The sequence below is a fragment of the Ctenopharyngodon idella genome, chromosome 17, assembly GCF_019924925.1.
Source record: "Ctenopharyngodon idella isolate HZGC_01 chromosome 17, HZGC01, whole genome shotgun sequence".
Lineage (NCBI taxonomy): Eukaryota > Metazoa > Chordata > Actinopteri > Cypriniformes > Xenocyprididae > Ctenopharyngodon > Ctenopharyngodon idella.
Window position 1 is genome coordinate 19,999,734 of NC_067236.1, and position 21,856 is coordinate 20,021,589.

The following is a 21,856-nucleotide window of genomic DNA, read 5'->3' on the forward strand; positions in this document are numbered from 1 at the left end:
ATGAACCAATTTTGATTCTTAAATCCCAGGAATCAATCTTTTAGTCTATGCTGATTTCAACTGATGTAAATTGTAGCACCTGACATCCAATAAATTGCAAGAAGATTTGTGACTTTTGATATGAAACAAATTTATATCCAAATGAATCAATATCTAATTCAATCAGGATTGGAACAAATCGCAAGCTTGTGAATTGAAATCAATCATGAAATTTGTGTCGGTACCCAGAGCGACAACCACATGTCCTTTACGTGCATCCAGATATGTTTAATTTTTACCTCCTCTGCTGTTACCATGGCGATGATGGCAACTCCTTGTTCCCAAACCATCTGCCAGAAGTCTTGGCAGGTGCTGGAGAGCGGACCCTGAGATGCGATATAACTCCACTCTTTACCTCTGACTGTAACCTGGTAAATACAGCAGCAGAAATCACAATATGAAGGCTGATTAATCTGATATAAATCAACACATGTATAAAATATAGCTGCAAGCATCAATTATTGGGGTCCAAGCACTTTAAGACCTTTAAGTGCATGCATAAAAATATATGCATCATTTAACAAGCCTGAACGAACCTTAATTTACAATAGATATGTCGCTTTTTACATTTATAACTGTTATATGCCTGATCGTTTTGCAAGTTTTGCATGCTTCTGAGAATCATAAGAATAAAGGTGCTTTATTTTGATCACTGTAGTGCCACCATGTGGCCAATCAGGGCAAGACGATTGTTTCACCAACCCTTTAAACCTGTTTCAGATCCCTAGGATTGCAGTTTGATTTGCACAATCAGTTTAGGGCATTATAAAACGGTTTGTATCCTTATTATTAGTGCTGTCAATTGATTAAAAAAAAAAAATTAATTAATCGCACATTTTTTTTCTATAATTAATTGCGATTATTTGCACCTAACTAAGTTTTTAATATATTTTTATATTGTAATAATTTAACATTTAATCTCCATATTAATGTGGAAACACATAAAGGCAGTATATTTAAAATATTTGATCTAACAGGTAGGAAATATACAGAAATTGAATAATGTTATCAAAAACTTCACAGTCTTCACTGCATAAATTATAAATTAAATATAGATTAATCCTTATTAATGCTACAAAAGTTATTCAGTCAAGAGCAGTGAGTGATTTTCTCTTTGTTTTTTCTTGTTTAATTAACATTAATGACAGACAGCAGCAAGATTATTAGGCTGCTGTCACTTTAAGAGCTGACACGCAACACACATCTCACAACTCTTTACGGTCATTTAAGACTTTATTTAACAAATTTAAGAATGCGCTTACATGTATACTCGACAAAGCAGGCATTTTGGCAGACATGTGTGTGTTTTTGTCCATTCAAGCACGAAAGAGAACTATCTGTGCATGTATCTGGAGATTCACAGACAGCGTGCCAGTACAGATTTAAGTTATTTTTTGCTTCTTCTCGTGCTTGAAAGGTTTAATGGCATTTGAACGAATGGTAGCATGATCATATAATGTAACGAAAAAAAATTATGCTGCGTTAATTGTGTTAAATATTTTTAACGCATTAAACTGAAATTATTTTTGCATGCGTTAACGTGTTCATATGACAGCACTAAATATTATCATAAAAATTCTTATCAATGCAAAACGTCCATGCACAACTGAATCGGCACAGATCTACTGCTCACCCTGATGTGTGAGGCGTTGATGTAGCCCGTGTTGTTCTCTTTGGTGGGCACCAGCTCCACACGCGTGTCGTCGTAGGGCAGGACATCCTGGAAGCGGTTCCTGTCGCTGTTCTCGGGCATCTGAGCGATACTACACTCACAGTTGGGCCGCCTCTTGGGCACCTGCTCGTACTCTGTGAACACCATCCCCTGCTCCACTCGCTGCTCCAGTATCTTACACTGCAGGAAACACACAAGACGTGAGGGTCTGTTCAGCCCGTGATGCCGTACAGCAAGATTCCTCAAAACTGGTCTTGGAGGGTCACTGCCCTGCAGAGTTTAGCTCCAACTCTCACTTTTTATGTTATTTCATAGTTGATGACTTCACTATAAATGTTTATAAAACTATAAAAGTAATAATATTTTAATTCAATGTATTTAAAAATACATTTCAGAATTGTTTTAATTTTTAAAATACATATATATACACACATGTGTATATTTCACATATATAAATGTGAAATATTTTTACAATTTAAAATAATCTTACAGATATAAAACTTTTAAATGAAGAAAATATATATATAAATGTGAAAAAATAATAATCAAGATTGATATGCAGCATATAAACCCTGTTAACCCAACATTGTCTTCGATCATTTAAAAAAACAACAACAACAACAAACAGGTTATTTGATCACAAACCAGCGTTTAACCACCTGCAGTCAAACTGAAAGCAGCACTTACTCTCTCATCATTAGACGCGTTCTCCGAGTCGTCCTTCCCTTCATCAGGCAGCGGCATTCTGGACAGGGTCAGGCCATTGAGAGCTGCCAGCTTCAGGGGTCCCACTTTCTTGACCTCCGAGCGTCCTTTCTTCATGCCCTTCATACCCAGAGCGAGCGATGGAGACAGAGAGAGGAAACAGAGAGTCTGAGGATCAGGATCTGAGACACACGGGAAGAGCCGTGCTCTTTAGAAGAATGCAGCAGTTCGGGTCTAAAGACCTGTTGGGCGGCATTCTTCAAGTCACACGTATAGTGAGTTGAAGAATAATGTCACACGCAAGTCAAGTTTCCGGCCTCACCCCTTTGCACAAACACCTATTCTACATGCAGACCAAATGAAAATAAAAGCCACACCAGTTGGATCATGTGCCATTAAAAATCAGTTTGAGTTTCCTTTATCAAATTACTCGAACTGATCATCTTTATATGTGCAAATAAGATCTCTGTGCTACGAAGAGCAGCATGAACATTCTGCTAAACAACTTCTTTTGTGCTCCACACGTAAATAAAAATTAAGTGTGTGAAAAACAATGCATTACATATTAAAATAAATAATTAAAGCAACTGATTTAATGCATGTAATTACTCATGACAGCCCTTACACAGAGATAGGTGACAAGAAAGTGGGAAAATAGGTATTATTGGAATGAGGAGGTAGTTCCTTGTTAAAACTCATTAAAGAAACATGTGAAATTGAGTGTGAAAACACATCATGCATAACTTAAATGCATAACTGCCTTAAATCTGGGTTATTCTGTCTTCTTTTGTCTAACTGAAACCTTGCAACTTTGCATTTATGTCATTTGTCAAAATACCAGAGTAGAAATGTAACAGACTAAACAGAAGGGAAAATTAATTACATACATTTTTTTTTTTAAATCATAGATATTATTTTATAAATAAAATGTAAAGCATCACCTAAAATGTTGTAGTTTTTTGCAACATGAAACTTCTATAATAAGACCATAATTATGTGAACCAGCATTATATTACTGCGTTCAGAAAGGTTATATAAACGCTGCATTACCTACAACAGAAGCCTAAAACAACGACTAAATAGATGTGTTTATTAACATGAATGCAGTGTGGGATTTAGAGAGTACAAGGTCATTCATTTTCATTCAGATTACAAACAAACAACAGCATTTTCTTCAGAATAATTTGCACTGATGAATCAATCACAATAAGACCAGGAATACATATTAAGTAAATAGGCTCAATTCTTTAGACGTAAACTATTTAATTGAGATTACCCCTGAGATTTTACGTTAATATTTCATTAATTTAACGCCACATTCGCATATTCAAGGTTAGGGATGGGTATTGAGAACCGGTTCCATTTTAGAAATTCTAGTGAAGAACCGGTGATTCAATAAGAAACGTGCATTTCGATTCCGCTTGTCGGCTCTTGTGTGAGCATTTTAAAGTGATTTTAAACCATTCAAGCGCAAAATACTCGTTTTCTGTACTGCGCACACATCCAAAACGAGCGCACAGAAAGCTGCCTCTCATACTGCATAGTGCGCGATACTGACCTGAGTTCTCTTACACACAAAATATGTCAAAATATTCTCGTAAACACAAGAGGTTGTCTTAAGTGAACGTAAATAGTTGGGTTGAGAAAGAAAACGCATGTGTAACAGTATATTGGATCCGTGCAGCTCTTAAAGTGACAGCAGCCTAATATTCCCACTGCCGTCTCTATAATAATGTTAATCAAACAACAAAAGACAAAGAGAAAATTCTTGACTCGCTGTTCTTGACTTAAATAACTTTTGTAACTATATTTGCAACGTATATTTTATTCATAAAGTGTAAATATTTTACATTTGATTACAGTTTCTGTACCTGAATACCTGAAAATCTCAACTTTGTTCAGTTGTTTATTTATTCTTTTTTAATTACTGAGTGTTTACTTGTCGTTAATAATGCTTGAAATGTATATTAGTTAGGCTGATTTTTGTTGATGTTATTCAGCCTCAATGAAATGTTTTGCAATAAGACTTAGAATAAATGAGAATGATATCCAAGTTTTTTTTTTTTGTTTTTAACATTATTGGAATTGAAATTAGAAATCGATAAGAATTTGAATCAGAATCGGAATAGTTAAAATTCAAATGATACCCAACTATTCACGGTTCTCTGATGCCGGTTAATGGTCATATGACGTGCAAGTAACATACCTGCAAACTCCAAAGTGGGGTGTGGGGGCATCCTCCCCCAGGAGAATCTTTTTGTGATTTTAACATATAAACTAAGCATTCTGGTGCACTCCCACAAGAAAATAAATGGAAAAAACATTTGCTTCAAGTAAAAAAAACAAAAACAATATTGACACTAGGGCTGGGCATTGACACAAATTTCACAATAGGATTCGATTTTGATTCAGAAGCATGCAATTGGATTTCGATTTGATTACCTTCAATTCAATATTGATTAATTTGGGGCCTATCAGGTACAGTACATGGCAAATTTCCTCAAAGAAAAAAAATCTCTCTCAACTAATGCTGCAAACTATACAGGGAACCACAGCTGGTACATCATTATAATAATAATAAAGGTTAAAATTAATTGATTTGTAAGCTACTTACATATAAATTACACATAAATAAGTTTTTATAATAACGTTATAATACATTTTTAATTACATAATTATGTTTCTACTCGTTTTTAATATCGGCCTAAACATTTAAATGGTGGCCGTCATAAAACGGTTTTATACATCCAGTACTGAAGCACATGTTAAGTACATGAATATGCAATGGCCTATAGTCACAGTGGATATATATCAAAATGCTCCTCTCTAAGTTCATTTTTGTAGCTGACTAACGAGTTTTTTGACATTGAACGGCTTTTTTGAGGTAAACGTTACAGAAAATGTGACAAGCTATTTTATTGGCGCTTTTCTGCGCTTGAAACAATGATTGATCGATTAACGTTACTAATGACATGATATGGATTTCAGTAAGTTGTACTACATCTTTCAACATACCTTCGGTATTCATTCATCCTACATCCATTCATGTTTATTTCGTGTTGTAAAGCGGAAGAGATGATCGGTTTATGTGCGCTCTGCCTCTGTTTGAACTGAAGCGCTACAGCGATGTGTCAGTCACACCACAGAGCACCAAAAAAGATCACGACAGCTCGAGACACATTTATGGTCTCACTCCAGTCTATGGGAAAGTAGCCCATTTTCGATTCTTGAGAGGTTTATTGTGCCTGCAAACTCACCGTGACACCTCCGAAAAAAAAAAAATCTACACGATTCACATAAATGACATATTTTGATTCAAAACGGCGAATTTCGCTGAAAAGCGACTAGTTTGCAGGTATGAAGTAAACAGATGAAATATTTAATCTTTTTTAGTTAGTATTTTATTTAGACTTTGTAGCTGGACTTTATTGTACTGTAAAACAAATTAATTTGATAATTATAACAAAAATTTTATTTTACACTACAAGTCACATTATAATAATTTAAATAATTTACATTTCCCTGTTAAATTTGTTTAAAGCACATTTGTACATACAAATTTGTCTATTTTGCCTATTTTGTTTATATATATATCCCGTCACCAAGACAAATTCCTGGGTCCGATAAATCTCATTTGGATTCTGATTATCACAGCCTTTGATTTGACGTTACCGAAAGCTAGTGATTATAGCCTATAAAGTTATAAATATGGATATTTTTCTTACAAAAACCCATCGCTTCTCTTCAGAAGGCCTTTATTAACCCCCTGGAGCTGTGTGGAGTACTTTTATGATGGATGGATGCGCTTTTTTGAGCTTCAAAATCTATTCACTCCCATTATAAAGCTTGGAAGAGTCAGGATATATTTTAATATAACTCCGATTGTGTTTGACTGAAAGAAGATAGTCATATACACCTAGGATGGCTTGAGGGTGAGTAAATCATGGGATAATTTTCAATTTTGGGTGATCCAAGTGATTCTGATTCAAATCTGATCATTAAGTGCACTTACTGCTGGTGGAAGGCCATCGATGTTCCTTCTGGCAGGTGGTACATCAGAGACAGGTCTCTTATAGACGTCTCTCTTCTGTCTCAAGCGTCCCTGTCCGCTCAGATCCCCCTCTGACATCGAGGGCATCATGTGTCCGGGCTCTCGAAGAGGTGGTAGCTGCCCCATGTCCTCTGGTTTGCGGATGATTGGATGGGCCTGGTATGCGGGAGGGCCCGTCGGGACCGTGTCCATACTGTGGCTGAATGGATAAGCGGGCGGATCTACGAGTGACCGTTCCAGCGGTGTCATGTGATGCTCAGGACCACCTACCGCATCCTGAGACTGGGGTGTGTGACGGCCGCTGTCGTCTTCAAACTCTTCCTCCTCACCGCTGCTGTGCACCAACATCGTGGCGTCAGACAGGGATTTTTTGTGGCCGTAGAACACGTCCTCCTTGATGACCACGTCCTCAGACTTCGAAACATCCAGGACGACATTGATGTCAGGGCCAGATGCTGTAGGGGTCATCGCCTGGGCAACCGGGGGCGGAGTCTCGGCCGCAGATGCGGATACCTGGGTAGATGATGCAAAAAATGTCAATACATTTATTAAATAATAATATATTTACTCAAATATAGTTCAATTTAGAATTTTAGATTATTAATAACAATTGAATAAAATTATAATTTTTAGCATATAATTATATAAATATTATATATTACTTAAGAATTAGCAAAAGCAATTTTAAATGTCTCACTGAAGTTGATACATTAAATATCCATACATTTTCTCAATCTAGAATCTTAGATAATTATATAAGAATTAATTATATGATTTATGATTTTTAATTATATAGATTATAAATTAATTATTAAGAATGTTTGTGTGTTTATATGTGAATAAAGACATACAAAAGATGGACACATGGGTAGTTGATGGATAAAAAAAATGTCAGCGAATTAAAAAATTTTTTTCTCTCAAGTATAACTCAATCTAGAACATGAGGATTGCTAGTTGATTAAATTAGAGTTAATTATATAATTATAAGGATTCTTATTTAATTAGATATTAATTAAGAATTAGCAAAATGCTGTTGAAAATAGTAATACGTTTAAAAATAACGTTTATTACGTAACAAAAATCAAAATTAATTTTATTTAAAAACCTATTCTCTCAAATAGTTAAATCTAGAATCATAGATTGATGGTAATATTTATGAATTATATAATTATTAGAATTATGATATAATTATAAATAAATATAAATAAAAAAATATGTATAATTGTATAAGAATCAGCAAAACACTGTTAAAATCATTTTAAATGTGTATAACATCACAAATTAAAAAAATTATATTATTTTAAAAATTCTTTCAAATATATTTGAATCTAGAATCAGATCGCTAAATTTTATAATTATATATTTTATTATTACTACTATTATATAAAATGCATATAATTTTTGCAATGTCATATGAATAAAATTTATTAAAAAAAATTCTCTTAAATATAGTTTGATCTAGAATCATAGATATGTAATACATTAATATAAATATATAAACATTAATTCTATAATTAAGTTTTATATTAATATTATGTTATTAATATCATATATATATATATATATATATATATATATATATATATATATATATATATAAAATAACCTAATGCTATTGAAAATATTTTTAAATGTGTGTAACGTCACATGAATTAAATTAAATTAATTAAAAAAAAAATCAATTCTCTTGAATATAGTTCAATCTAGAAACATGGATTATTATAATATAATAATATAAATTATTTTATATAAATTATATAATAATTAACAAAATGCTATTGAAAATAATTTTAAATGTGTATAACGTCCCACGACTCGCCTTCCTCTCCTTCAGCCTCATGTTCTCCAGTCCGTACGCCAGCCCGGCGATCTCGATGGAGTTGCGCTTGTGCATGTGAGGACGGCGAGGCGTGACGAGAGGCTCACTCACTTCCTGCAGCGAGTGCGCCACGGGCAGACTGTCCTCCTGGAAGGTTTGCACTGAGTGGTGCACGCGGCGCGTGATGAGATCCGGGTTGCTGCTGCTGACGTAGAGGTGACGGGACAGATCCGGCGTGCTGTTGGCGGGTCGAGGATGAGGGTAGGGATACGGCGGTGGCGGCCAGTACACCTGATTCCTTATGATGTTGGGCGCCGGGTACTCTTGCGCCTGCTGGAGCTGGACGTTGGTGAGTTCGGGGACGCTAACGGCGCCCACCACGGGCCGTCTCTCGGTGGGATAGGGGTACGGAGAGGGACTGTGGAAGCTGTAGTTGAGGTGGAACGGATACTGGCCCGCTCCATGCTCGCGGATCTCCGGCTGGCTGTACACGAGCGGATCGGGTCGACTGTAGGCGTACGAGTTGCTGATGTTGAGGTTCCTCATGGAGTGGCTCTGGCGCTCGGCGGGCGGGATCATACCGAGGTTCTTCTGCCTCATGACCGTCTCGTAATCGGGCGTAGCACGGTAGGACGGCGGGATTAGGGCGCTGTGGCGGTGGGAAGGCACGTAGTCCGGCCGCATGAGATCACTTCCTGTGATGCTCGGGTTGGACGACATGGGCGACGGCTGCAAGTAGTGCTGTGGATTGTTCAGGGAGCTGGTGCTTTGGGCGCTGTAAACGCTGCCGTTCCGGATACGTCCGTTGTACTCATGCGGAGAGCGGTCCAGACTGGTTTGGGAATGGTAGTAAAACCCATTCTGGTTGTTGATGTAAAGATTATCTGCAGGAAATACCAGAAAAGTCGAGTCAGCATTTTAAGGTCTTGTTTTTCAGTAAAATTCAAATTAGCTTTATTGGCATGTAATTGATGTAATTAATTACAGAACTAACCCTTCAATTTTTATATATTTTCCAGAAAACAAGACTTAATATCTTATGTCATTTTGCTTGTATCTTGATAGAAGAATGTTTAGATATTTGTAATGGAAAAGAGGACAAAAATGCAAATTTTGCAGTGAGAACGGACAGGATTTTCAGCATGTTTTACCTTGCGAAGACGTGTACGGCTCGGTGTAATGGCCATTAAAGTGCATCTGAGGTGGCATCATGTACGGTTGTGGTTTTGGCTGCATCATAAACCAAAACAAAAGCAGCATTATTCAGCAGAACACATTAAGACTGCTTCAAAACTAGTGAACTCCCTCCTTAGACAGTATTATAAATCATATAGGAACACCCAGAGCATGAACCGTTCAAAGTTAGCCAACATAATTATATTAAAAATTGACATATATACATATATATATATATATATATATATATATTATATATATATATGCTTGTTAGATTATCATAAAGCTCATAAGGTTTCATTTCAGTTAGAATGCTGCCTTAAAAGGTTTTGGTTTTGGTTTTGGAATAGAGTTACAGTAAATCACATGAGATCATGCAGAGCTAACAAACTCCAGAAACATCCTACAGAACAAGCTCCACTGCAAAACTGTTGTGTAGTTCATGAATAACTGGTATAATGCTGACCAGAGACATTCTCGTCGAGGACCGTCGCCTCACGGGGTTTACAGGAGCGGGCTGAGTTTGTCTGGAATAAAACACAAAACAATAAAAGACAAGCTGAAATAAACCAGAGAGCAATAAAGTTCAAAGTTTGTATTTTTCACATAAACAGCGGTTCACTATGGTACAAAAGCAATGGGGTAAATTCTGCACTGAATTTGCATTTTTGCATTGTGACATTTTCATGACAACTAAATATATTTTCACACAGATTCTCAATATTTAATTGTACAAAAAAAAAAAAAAAGTTAAATATTTATAAAATATTGTAGTATTTGATTTAGTGTCTGTAATTCATCTTGTTTTAAATTAACAATAAAATCAGGAATTTCCCGCCACTCTGTAGCCCATGAGAAGACTCTGTAGCCCATGAGAAGGCTCTGAGCAGTGACGCGCCCTCATGCAGTCGTGCTCACCCCTTGTCAGCAGGCACAGAGGGACGAGAGAGGGTTGGAAAGCGAGGAAATGAAAGAGAGAGAATGGACCTCTGGGAGCCCTCAGAGTTCGGGCCATCAGACAGCTCTCTGGAGACAGTAAACGGACAGAAAGAGAGAAAGAGACACAAAACTACAGATGCACTGATGTAGCAGCCAATTATTTTACTCGGCCAATTACTAATCACATTAACATAATCAGCAATTGGCCATATGCATGTATATACAATGCAAAATTTTTAAAGAATTATTCATAAACCATTTGTTTTTTGAAATATTTATTTTAAAATAAAATAATACTTTTATTCAGCAAGGATGGATTAAATAGATCAAAAGTGACAGTAAAGACATTTATAATGTTCTAAAATTCAAATAAATGCTGATCTTTTGAACTTTCTATTCATCAATGAATCCTGAAAACAGACGTTGCATCACGGTTTCTACAAAAATATGAAGCAGCACGACTGTTTTTAACTTGATAATAATCATAAATGTATCTTAAGCAGCAAATCAGCATATTTGAATGATTTCTGAAGGATCATGTGACACTGAAGACTGGAGTAATGATGCTGAAAATTCAGCTTTGATCACAGGAATAAATTAAATTTTACCATATATTCACATGGAAAACATCCATTTTAAATTGTAATATTATTTCATTTTGATATGTTTTATTTTTGATCAAATAAACGGCATCTTAGTGAGCAGAAGAGACTTTCAAAACACATTAAATAATCTTACTAACCCCAAATTTCTGAATGGTAGTGTACACTGTTTAAATGATTTTCTTAAATTATGAAACGTTTTCTTTTTATTGTGCCTTTAATCCAATCTAGTAATGACTGAGTATTTAGTCACAACATTACAACAATAAAACTAGTTTTTAGAGGAAAGAAACAAATGAAGTGGTATCTATATGGCTGTTTTTTTGTTTAAATTGTATTGGCCAAAATCAGTGCATCCCAAACAAAAACAAACACACGACAGAAAACACACATAAACTTACAAACTGCTGTTGTTAATTTTGTAAAACTTGTGTCGCGCCAGCCACATTCTGCACACGTATTTGGACGTCTCCATGTCCTCCTGAAACAGAGCCAGAACATTTTTACTAAATCAAATCAGGCTAGGACATTGACTCGTGTGTTTCAGAGCCTAAATGAGTGGCGTTCCTTAGAGGCCAGCTACAGATCTATTCATTATAATGAATGGACACACACGGGCATTATTGTGATACACTGTGATAAAAAATAAAGTTTCCAAGAGGGGTTTTTTGCAGCGATGCCATAGACAAATTCCTTGTGTGTGTGTAAACATACTTGGCATTCAAGCTGTGGTTCAGTGGTCAGTTCTTAAAACCCCTTTTCCTTACTGTGAAAAACATTTTAAAACCTTTTCCCAATATTAAAACAAGCTTTTGTGCTTTTAAAAGGTTCAATGGATGCTGAAGGTTCTTTTATTGATGCCAATAAAGAAGCTTTATTCTTAAGACTGCAGCATAACTCCAGGTTGATTAAGCCTTTCAATTATTTCAGACAAAGAAAAGCATCTGAACTATCTGAGATGAGGTGGAGACTTACGGTCTGGAACTGGATTGTGTCTTCTTTGTTGGCGAGCTCCAGGGCAAAGAAGGACTTATTATGAGTCATATTATTAATGTCATTCCACCTGCAGAAACAATGAAGAGCTCGAGTCAAACACACGACAGCAATATACGACCTAAAAAACACAATAGATACAGCTGGACGACGAACGGCCTTTTGAATACTAGTTTGGACATCATCTGATATAAATCTCTATATTTGTTTATTTTTTTGCTCTGAAAAAGGGTGATTTATTCCCCAATAAGAGAAAGCAAAATTTCAACCAGCCATTGTTGATGAGGACAATCAAAAAATGTAAGTAAAATACAGAAAAAAATCTAGTTTACAGTATGTTTTGCACACTTTGTTTCACTACATTACCACAAGTAAGATTAGTTACTATATGCAGCAATATAAAACATTGTAATTAGCAGCTAAATTTAGCTACATAATATTTGTTTTTTTTTACTAAACATGCCATGGACAGATTTCCTTAAACATTGTTGACTGATTCGAAACGTCAAAGAAATTTAACAGCCAAATAAAAAATTATTGTAAAATACGATTTAACGTCGCTCATCATCATAAATGCATCACAAATATTCAATATATTCACCAGCCCTTGTGCATGAATGCAAAAAATACACAAAAGCATGTTACATGCACACATACCGAAACATGAGAGGTGCCTTCCCATTTTTGTGCTTGACAAAAATCCCATCCAGACAAGAGCCGATAATCACATCTGTGCTTTGAGTGTCCTGTTCAGATATACAGGAGGAAATAAAAACAGCTTAAAATACAGTAGCATGAAATATTTATTCAATTAAATGACTGTGAATAGCTTAAAATGATTATTAGCCATTCTTTTTGTAGTTAATTCAAATTATCTACAATTTTGCGTGACGAAAAAAGTCTTAGAAAAATAATACCACACCTTTCTTGACAAGCAGATTAATACCAAAGTGTAACTCTTAGAGGTTGTTTATATGTGATAAACAGTAATAGTGCTGAAAATAATAATAAATTTGTTCAGAAGTTCCTTCACTGTCATTTACTGCTATGGAACTGTGTTTCTGTCATTCATTTCTTAAAGAGATAGTTTACACCCAAAACGTTCATAAAGAGATCATAAAATAAATCCATATGAATCAAGCAGTTTAATAAAAGCCTAAATTAAATCTGTTCATCACATAAAGTGATTGTGTTGGATTAAACCACTCTGGATTTACTTTACAATCTCTTCATGAACGTTTTGAAGCGTCAGAGTTTTGGGTGAACAGACTTTCAATGGAGGGACAGAAATCTCTCAGATTTCATTAAAAATATCTTCATTTGTGTTCAGAAGATGAACAGAAGTCTTACGGGTTTGGAACAATGTAAGGGTGAGTAATTAATGACAGAATTTTCATTTTTGGGTGAACTAACCCTTTAAGTATATGCATTAATTTTGTGCACTTGTTATATATTTCTTGTTTTGACATCATGTACTGCATAATGCAAAATGTCTCAAGGGAATCTATTACGAGGCAAACTATATATTTCCCTGTGTGTGGTTTTGAATTGCACAAAACAGATCTGGGCTCTTATTTGCTGATTTACCTTCGCTTGGACACTCTCCTCACCGTAGCCCTCCATCTTCTCCACCTCCTGCATGTAGAGTAACTCCGCCTCTGGAGCAGACAGACCTCTGGGAAACAACACACACACACACACAACATCAGCTCTGAGATACAAAGATCACATTCAACAATGCGCCTGTCATCTGATCACGATTATCAGACTCTTCCTCATTCTTAAGGTGCATTACAAAAACAAACAACGTCAGAGAACTGCAATGCTTACATAGATTTTTCCCAAGACTCAGTAAAAGATATTTTAGCTGCATGACATGCCAGCATAAGTACAAATGTGATAAGATTTTACACAACAGTTCCATAAATAAGAAGCTCATATTGTGTTATATTTTAGACAATATAGTCTGTTTTTGCACAAGTTTGCCAGCGAAAATATTACATATAAAACCAGAGCAGAACCATGTGTGCATCTCCGAGCAGCACTTTTCGAACAACATTTCTGAATGAAATCGCGTTTTGAACCAATCAGGTGAAGAACCAATTTATCAATGACCAATTCATAAAGAAAGCCATTAACTTCATTCCTTAATGAATCAGCTGTTTGAAGAATGTTGGTAACCAAACTGTTCTGGTTACCATTGACTTCAATTGTATGAACAACAACAAAAAAATAAGATACTGAGACATTTCCCAAATTATCTACTTTTATGTTCCACAGAAAAAGAAACATCATTGGGGTGAGTAAATGATGACAGATTTTTCATTTTTGGGTGAACTATCCCTTTAAAACCCATTTAAAGGGCACTTATTATGCCCCACAAGATGTAATATAAGTCTCTGGTGTCTCCAGAATGTGTCTGTGAAGTTTCAGCTCAAAATACCCCACAGATCATTTATTATAGCTTCTCAAATTTGCCCCTATTTGGGTGTGAGCAAAAACACGCCATTTTTGTGTGTGTTCCTTTAAATGCAAAGAAGAGGGCGGAGCTTTAACAGCTCGCGCTTCGGTTGCTCAACAACAACAAAGCTGGAGAATCTCACGCAGCCAAAATGAGGATTGTCAGGAACGGTGTTCAGCCTTACATTGTTCAAACCGGAGTCGACACTGATGGAGAGACTCAGGAAGAAGTTACAACTTTTAGACGTTTCTGAATGGTTAGTGGATAAATTTATGTAGTTGCTGTGGAGTTGATTCAACTCATCCACTAGCATGTGTCGTCATGTTAATCTTTTGTGCAAATCCAGCATTGAATTGACCCTCGTTTGTGAAGCAGTCCGGCGTAAAATGACGGCATGATAACAACACTCTACAAAATGTGGCAAATATTTCAACATATGTCCCAGCCCTAATCTGTCAAACACATGCAAATCTGCTCTGAAGGATAGTTCAAAAGAACTTTTGCAGGAAAACCAAGAGCATTTATGGTTTTCTGAGTCCAAAGCAGAGAGTCTGGTCATAAGTCATGTCAGGCATTTGACAGCTGCCTTTGAAATCCTCTAACAGGAACCATCTAAACACATCTGATAATCATGAAGCATCCTCACTGAACCTTCCTTAAACTGTGGCAAACTATCTCAATCTTTTCCAAATGGGAAAATAAGCACATTTCGCAGATGACTACAGCCTCTCACCGATAGTTTTGATAGAGCATGGTGACTTTTTGAGTGGCCTCCTCCACAACCCTCTCGTCCTGGATCCATGGCTGAGAACAGAGGAGAAACAGAGAGAATGAATGGGCTTATGAAAAATCATGTAGTTTTTAAAAATAGAGACCGAAATGTTCAGTGATTACTCACCATTGGAAAAAGCACAATTTTCTGAAGGAATTCCTGGGATTCATATCGATTGAAATCTCCAAGGTCAGCTGAAAGAAATGGATAAACTTGTGTTTAGTGTTTGATTAAAAAAGCCTGCCCTCCAACTAAACATGACACCGATTCTTTAATAATAATAAATTAATATTAATATTTCAGTTAAAAAGGCAACTAGATGTACATTATCCAGGGTTATTATAGTCAACTAAAAAGCATTTGTTACTTGAAATATATGTTAATTGAAATAAAATATTAAACTTTCTTACTTTATTAAACTTTTCATTTGGTTTAACTTGATGTACTAAAATAAATAAAATTAACAAAACTATACAGACATTAAAAAAAAAACTAATAAAAATGTCAAAAACACAACTAAATTACTAACTTAAATTAAAATGAAAACAGAAAAGATTAAAAAAATAAAATCAATTCAAAATATAGCTGCAAGCAGCAATTATCAGGGGTTCAAGCGCTTTAAGGCCTTTAAGCACATGCTTAATTACTAAATATTTTATTTAGCAAGCCCTGTAACCATCTCAATCCTAGATGGAAATGACCATTTACAGTCAATACAGGCAATTTACTATAGGAAATACATGGTTTATAAAGCTTTTTAACAGTTATCAAGGTTGTGCCAAAAACCTAGGACTAGTTCGCCAAAGTTGGTTTTTGAAATAATCTCCAATATTTAACGAATGATTCGGTGGACAGCAGCGGTCCTAGAGGCAAAGTTGCTCAAAATGAGGAGTTCTACCATGTGGTATGAATGTCGTGCGTGAAAAATCACGTGATACACAATCCTTTACACACGTGAAAAACGCGACCCACAGAGTTTCGTTCCATTCAGCCTCCATTAACCTTATCTGATAGCTGCTCAAAACTCATTGGCCGATGGCGGACATGTTTTTTGAGATGCATCAATGTCCTCATAGACAATCATGGCACCTTGAACAAAGAAACTGCATGCCAATTTTCAAGTCAATCGGACTAACGATGAAGTAGTTACAGCCATTTTCATGTTTTTTTCCTGTAATAGCGTCTCCAAGTCCTTTTTCACACGACCACAGAATGAGCTCTTACATGTGTGCTGAGATTGGTGAAAATATCATTTCGTTTACAGGTTATAGCCATTTTAGTAAAAGTGGCTCACTTTGAATGTTTTGGCGGCCCTTAGGGACCGTGAAATGAAATTTCAACTTTAGTTTGATAATATTGACCATAAGAATCTCGCTGCACTGGTTTGGTTCCGATCGGGCCAAAAACCTGGGACTAGTTCGCAAAAGTAGCACTACACACTTGAATACCTAAATATTAATGAAAACTATAATAGTATCTCAATGATATTAAAATAACACTGCCATTATCTGAAAATGCACACGAGTTTAATACTTACTATTAAGGATTTATAAAAGTCTCTAATCCTATCTAGTAATAGAGATGTTTGACTTATCAAAAACACCAGTAAATTTTTTTTAATGATTTTATTTTATCTTACTGATGACGATGCACTGAAGTTATGAGTTAGATGTTGGGTTTAAAATGTAAAATGTGAGTTGACACTCTTGCAAAATCATCTGCAACATTCAGGGCAATAGCACATCTAAATTTAGAAAAGCTGAGAGACGTTTTGTTATGAAAGGAATCGATTTAGCCTTTGTAACTGTAGTAGCTCAACATTAACAGCATGTCTAATCAGCCCGTTAGAAATGTTCACAGCTATGCCGACAATCCCAAGCATCACCATCGGGTGAAGCCTCCTTACACAGCAATGTTGGTGCACAAAAATAACTCCTCGCCTCATCGAAATGACACAAACCGAGTGAAGACAAAGGGCTTTTGACAGTGCAAATGCAGTCGGGACATGATTTATTTTATCTGGTTGTGACAGTGAGGGATGTTAACAGCGGCCCAGTAACTGGTGCTGCCAGATATATCAGCGTACGAGATTCTTGTGTTGGGTAAAGTCGAGCCTGGCAGCACAGCTTGATATATGGTGCTCTGATTTTCTAGACTTACAGCCTGTAGTAATATAAAACCGTACCTTCATGATGGAGTATCTGGACCCATGAACCAGACACTGGCTAAGTGTTATCTCAAGAATGTTAAAGCAAATGTTCTCTTGCAACATCAAGTTATGATTGAGTCTCATAACACCTTTCACACTATATTAAAAGAGTAAAATAGACATGATTTTTAGAGGACCGAATACCTAAATATGACTTCAAAAGTTTGGAATAATTACGATTTTTTGAAAGAAGTCTCTTCTGCTTACAAAGGCTGCATTTATTTGATCAAAAATACAGTAAAAACAATAATATTGCAAAATATTATCACAATTTTAGGGCCATAAGATTTCCGCGCTGTAGAAAACACGGACGGAATCGCGTAATCCAGTCATATAAACTGAATTTACTGGATAACGCTGAATGTCACAGAATTTGTCAAATTTTTGATGAATAAATAAAAAGTATGTCAGTACACTTAAATCAAATTGCGAAATAGACTAGTGTCTGTGAATATTAAACCACAAAAAGACTATTTAAATATGAATCCTGCATGTTCTGCTTGTCTCTGTGTGAATGAATGGCGCAGACGCGAGGTTTCATTTACCCGACACACACTGAAGCATGCGTGATGTTCGCGGTGTTTTCATCTTCTGAACACATGAACTTCATCTCCAGAGCCGCTCTGAGAGTCACTTCATGGGCATTTTACCGTTTCACTTGAGAAAACTATCGTCATAACATAACTCAAAAGGTCTTCACTTAAACCCATCAAAATAAAATTCGGTTTAACTTGAAGAAATTGTGACAGAAATACATTACTGTTGTACAGTAGAATTTAGCTATCTCAGTAGAATTTAGTCATCTCAGTTTAATAATAATACTAACACTAATAACAATAATAATAAAAACTTATTAAAACTTTATTTTCTTTAAGAAATAATCACAATTTTTCTTCCATGTTTTAATTTTAACAGTAAAGCTCTGTTGTGCAGCACTTTGTTTGACAAAAAAAGTTTGTTTAATGTCATATGATTTAAAGATAAATGAATGTTTTATGTCTTCATCTGATTGCCAGAAAAATTAAAATACCCAACACAGAATTTCTGAAAAAGCAAAACATTTCATAGAAATTACATTTAAAATAATAGTAATAAAATGTTGTCATTTATATGAATTCAATTATTTAGATATGCTTTTTGATTATTAAAATTTAATTAAAAGCATTAAAATGGAATCCAAAAAACTGACAGAAAACGTAGAATTTGGTAAAAAAAAATAAACGGATTTCAATTTAAAAATGATAAAATTTTAATAAATTGTTAAATTGTGTAAGTTTCATGATTTCAATTAATTAGACATGCTTTTTGATTACTAAAATTTAATTTAACCATTAAAATGGAGTCCAAAAAAAAACATTAAAACAGAAAAAAAACCGGAATCCAGAAAAATTAAAATAGAAAAAATGGAATTTGGAAAAAAATAAAAATAAAACAGAATTTGTGAATTAATAAAATGGATTTCAAAATAACTATTTTCCAAGTGAATATATTTTAAAATGTAATTTATTCCTGTGATTCAGCATCATTACTCCAGTCTTCAGTGTCACATGATCCTTCAGAAATCATTCTAATATGCTGCTCAAGAAACATTTCTGATTATTATCAATGTTGAAACCAGTTTATGCTGATTCATATTTTTGTAGAAACCGTGACACACTACAATTCAAAGGTTTGAGACAAGATAAAAAGAAATTAATAATTTTAATTCATCAAAGTCATGTTAAATTTATCAAAATGGAGAGTAAAAACACTTTTAAGATTATATTACATGCTGTTCATTGAACTTCTATTAATAATAAACATTAATAAATCACAATTATTCCAAACTTTTGACAAACTCCACCACAATCACTGTATGTTCTCATTTCTTTATTTTTGAGTGAACTTCTCAAAATGGAGCCAACTGAAGAGAATATTAATATTACAAATGGCCCACACAAAAGATTAATGATAACTAAATCATCTGAAAACGGGGGCAGCGCCGCATTAGACCTGCATCAGTTCTAATATCTCAGTATATTTAAATACCTGAAATGCCAAACATATTATCAGAGAAAAAAAATACCTTGCACAGCCAAGCTGGCCAAATGGATGGCTTGCTCAATGGAGCATGGGATTTTCCCCTCGAGAACGTCCTTCTTCAGCTGGAGATAATACTGATATCTGCGTGAAAAACAGGAAGTGAGTAAAAGCGTTGTAACAGCACTTATGTGATCATTTTCAGTCATACTCTTGTCCTTAACCTGGTTATCTCTTGTTGTAACTGGGTGACGGTCGACACGTAGAACACCACCCCAAAGTAAACGGTCGGCTCCAGTCCGTACTTGTCAAGCTGTTTCTTCAGCGGTTTCTCCAAATCAATCCATCTCTGCTGGTTTTGTTTGTTGTAGTACCACAGGCTGAAATACGTTATCTGGGGAATGAACAGAATTTCACTGATTGCTCTTTCACTCATGAGAAACAACAGGCCAGGAGGCCGGCGAACATTCATGAGCTTGACTTCAAAACAGTTTTTCTGGAGGTGAAGACTGGACATACTCTCAAAGCTTTGACTAAGATGACTCTTTGGCAAAGGATTTGCAGCTAAAACAATTCAAGAAATTGGTTTGGAAATGGATATTTGACCGCATTGTCCTGTGGTGTGACATCCTAAACTAAATCTAAATCTAAATCTAACTAAATCCTAAATCTAAAACTATTTATGCAATTCCCTTTAATTGCACATGCTGGTTTTTATGAGCTCAAACTAACTGAAATACTACATACATGGAATATTTCTACTTTTATGTTCATGTCACACAGCACGATGGTCTCTGATCTGCAAAAATAGCTAAAATTGTGACTAAAACAAGTGAAAAACTGACCAGCTACAGTATCTAAAAAAATACTCTTTATGATTTCATATACATTTAACCTAAAATCTATATTTAAAAAAAAGACTTTGTTATTTGTTAACTTTATATGCTAAAATATTTTTCAATCACACTTTAGATTAGGGTCTAATTCTCACTATTCTCTAACTTTTAACTATGACTTTTGCCTCTATAAACCCCTAATTATTGCTTATTAATAGTTAGTAAGGTAGTTGTTAAGTTTAGGTACTGGTAGGATTATGGGATGTAGAATAAGGTCATGCAGAATAAGGCATTAATATGTGCTTTATAAGTACTAATAAACAGCCAATATCCTAGTAATATCCATGATAATAAGCAATTAGTTAATAGTGAGAATTGGATCCTAAACTAAAGTGTTACCATTTTTTTCAATTAATTATGCTCCAAAAACTTTTACTGCAGACTCATATTAAGTCCTAAACTACATGCATGTGGTATTTCCACTTTCAAAAATTCATATTAAAGCACTATAATTGATCCATAAAATAGTTGAATGGTAATTAAAATGAGTGACCAGTTACACCACATAAAACATACACTTTACACATCTTATGCATTCATATGCAATTAACCCAAAATCTTGATGTGGAACAAAAAATGGACACTATATCTGTTAACTTTAAATGCTAAAATCAGCTTTTATAATTTATTCTGCTTTAAGCTCAAACTTGCAAAATCTAAACAAGCTGATTAAGTCACTCACACACTTCAACCATTGACATGCAGTGTGATGAAGCTATACTTTATTTAAAACTATTTTAATCAACATTTTTTTCCACATTACTTCATATAGTCATTATGCAGTGCATGCAGTTCTTGTGACTCATATTTAGTCACAGACTACATGCATGCAATATTTGCAATTACTTTTAAAAAAAATTCATAAAGCACAGGACTAAAACTACAAAAAAATGTAGCTAAACGATGATTAAAATGTGGGTAACACTTTACAATAATGTCCCATTAGTTAATGGTATCTAATGCATTAACTAACAATGAGCAATAAATTTGTTAATTACACTATTTATTAATCTTTTTTTAATGTTAGCTGTTAGTTCATGTTAGCTATTAACAGATGCAACATTTGATTTTAATAATGTATTAGTAAAGGCTGAAATTAACATTATCAAAGATTAATGAATGCTTGTTCATGTCAACTAATGTAGTTAAAGGATTAGTTCACTTCAGAATTAAAATTTCCTGATAATATACCCCCATGTCATCCAAGATGTTTATGTTTTTCTTTCTTCAGTCGAAAAGAAATGAAGGTTTTTGAGGAAAACATTCCAGGATTTTTCTCCATATAGTGGACTTCACTGGGGTTCAACGGATTGAAGGTCCAAATGTCAGTTTCAGTGCAGCTTCAAAGAGCTCTACACGATCCCAGACGAGGAATAAGAGTCTTATCTAGAGAAACCATCGGCCATTTTCTAAAAAAAAATTAAAATTTATATACTTATCCACAAATGCTCTGTGATGTGCCACGCATTATGTAATCATGCTGCGTGGGAAAGGTCACACGTG

General features: G+C 34.9%; 1 protein-coding gene across 2 annotated transcripts in view; it reads right to left on the bottom strand.

The window, feature by feature from the left end:
- ptpn21 (protein tyrosine phosphatase non-receptor type 21) overlaps positions 1-21,856 on the bottom strand; it is a 32,658-nt gene that overhangs the window by 7,209 nt on the left and 3,593 nt on the right. The window contains exons 3-18 of one of the 2 annotated variants that reach the window (XM_051867360.1): positions 19,682-19,851; positions 19,504-19,601; positions 15,356-15,423; positions 15,191-15,261; positions 13,584-13,671; positions 12,654-12,742; positions 11,979-12,066; positions 11,405-11,484; positions 10,381-10,488; positions 9,929-9,989; positions 9,438-9,516; positions 8,287-9,170; positions 6,429-6,980; positions 2,399-2,536; positions 1,673-1,891; positions 279-407 (exon numbers count right to left, since the gene is read on the bottom strand). In XM_051867360.1, coding sequence (XP_051723320.1) covers positions 279-407; positions 1,673-1,891; positions 2,399-2,536; positions 6,429-6,980; positions 8,287-9,170; positions 9,438-9,516; positions 9,929-9,989; positions 10,381-10,488; positions 11,405-11,484; positions 11,979-12,066; positions 12,654-12,742; positions 13,584-13,671; positions 15,191-15,261; positions 15,356-15,423; positions 19,504-19,601; positions 19,682-19,851 — 2,922 coding nt within the window. The remainder of the gene's footprint in view (positions 1-278; positions 408-1,672; positions 1,892-2,398; positions 2,537-6,428; positions 6,981-8,286; positions 9,171-9,437; positions 9,517-9,928; positions 9,990-10,380; positions 10,489-11,404; positions 11,485-11,978; positions 12,067-12,653; positions 12,743-13,583; positions 13,672-15,190; positions 15,262-15,355; positions 15,424-19,503; positions 19,602-19,681; positions 19,852-21,856) is intronic. The other variant, XM_051867361.1, reaches the window with a different exon arrangement.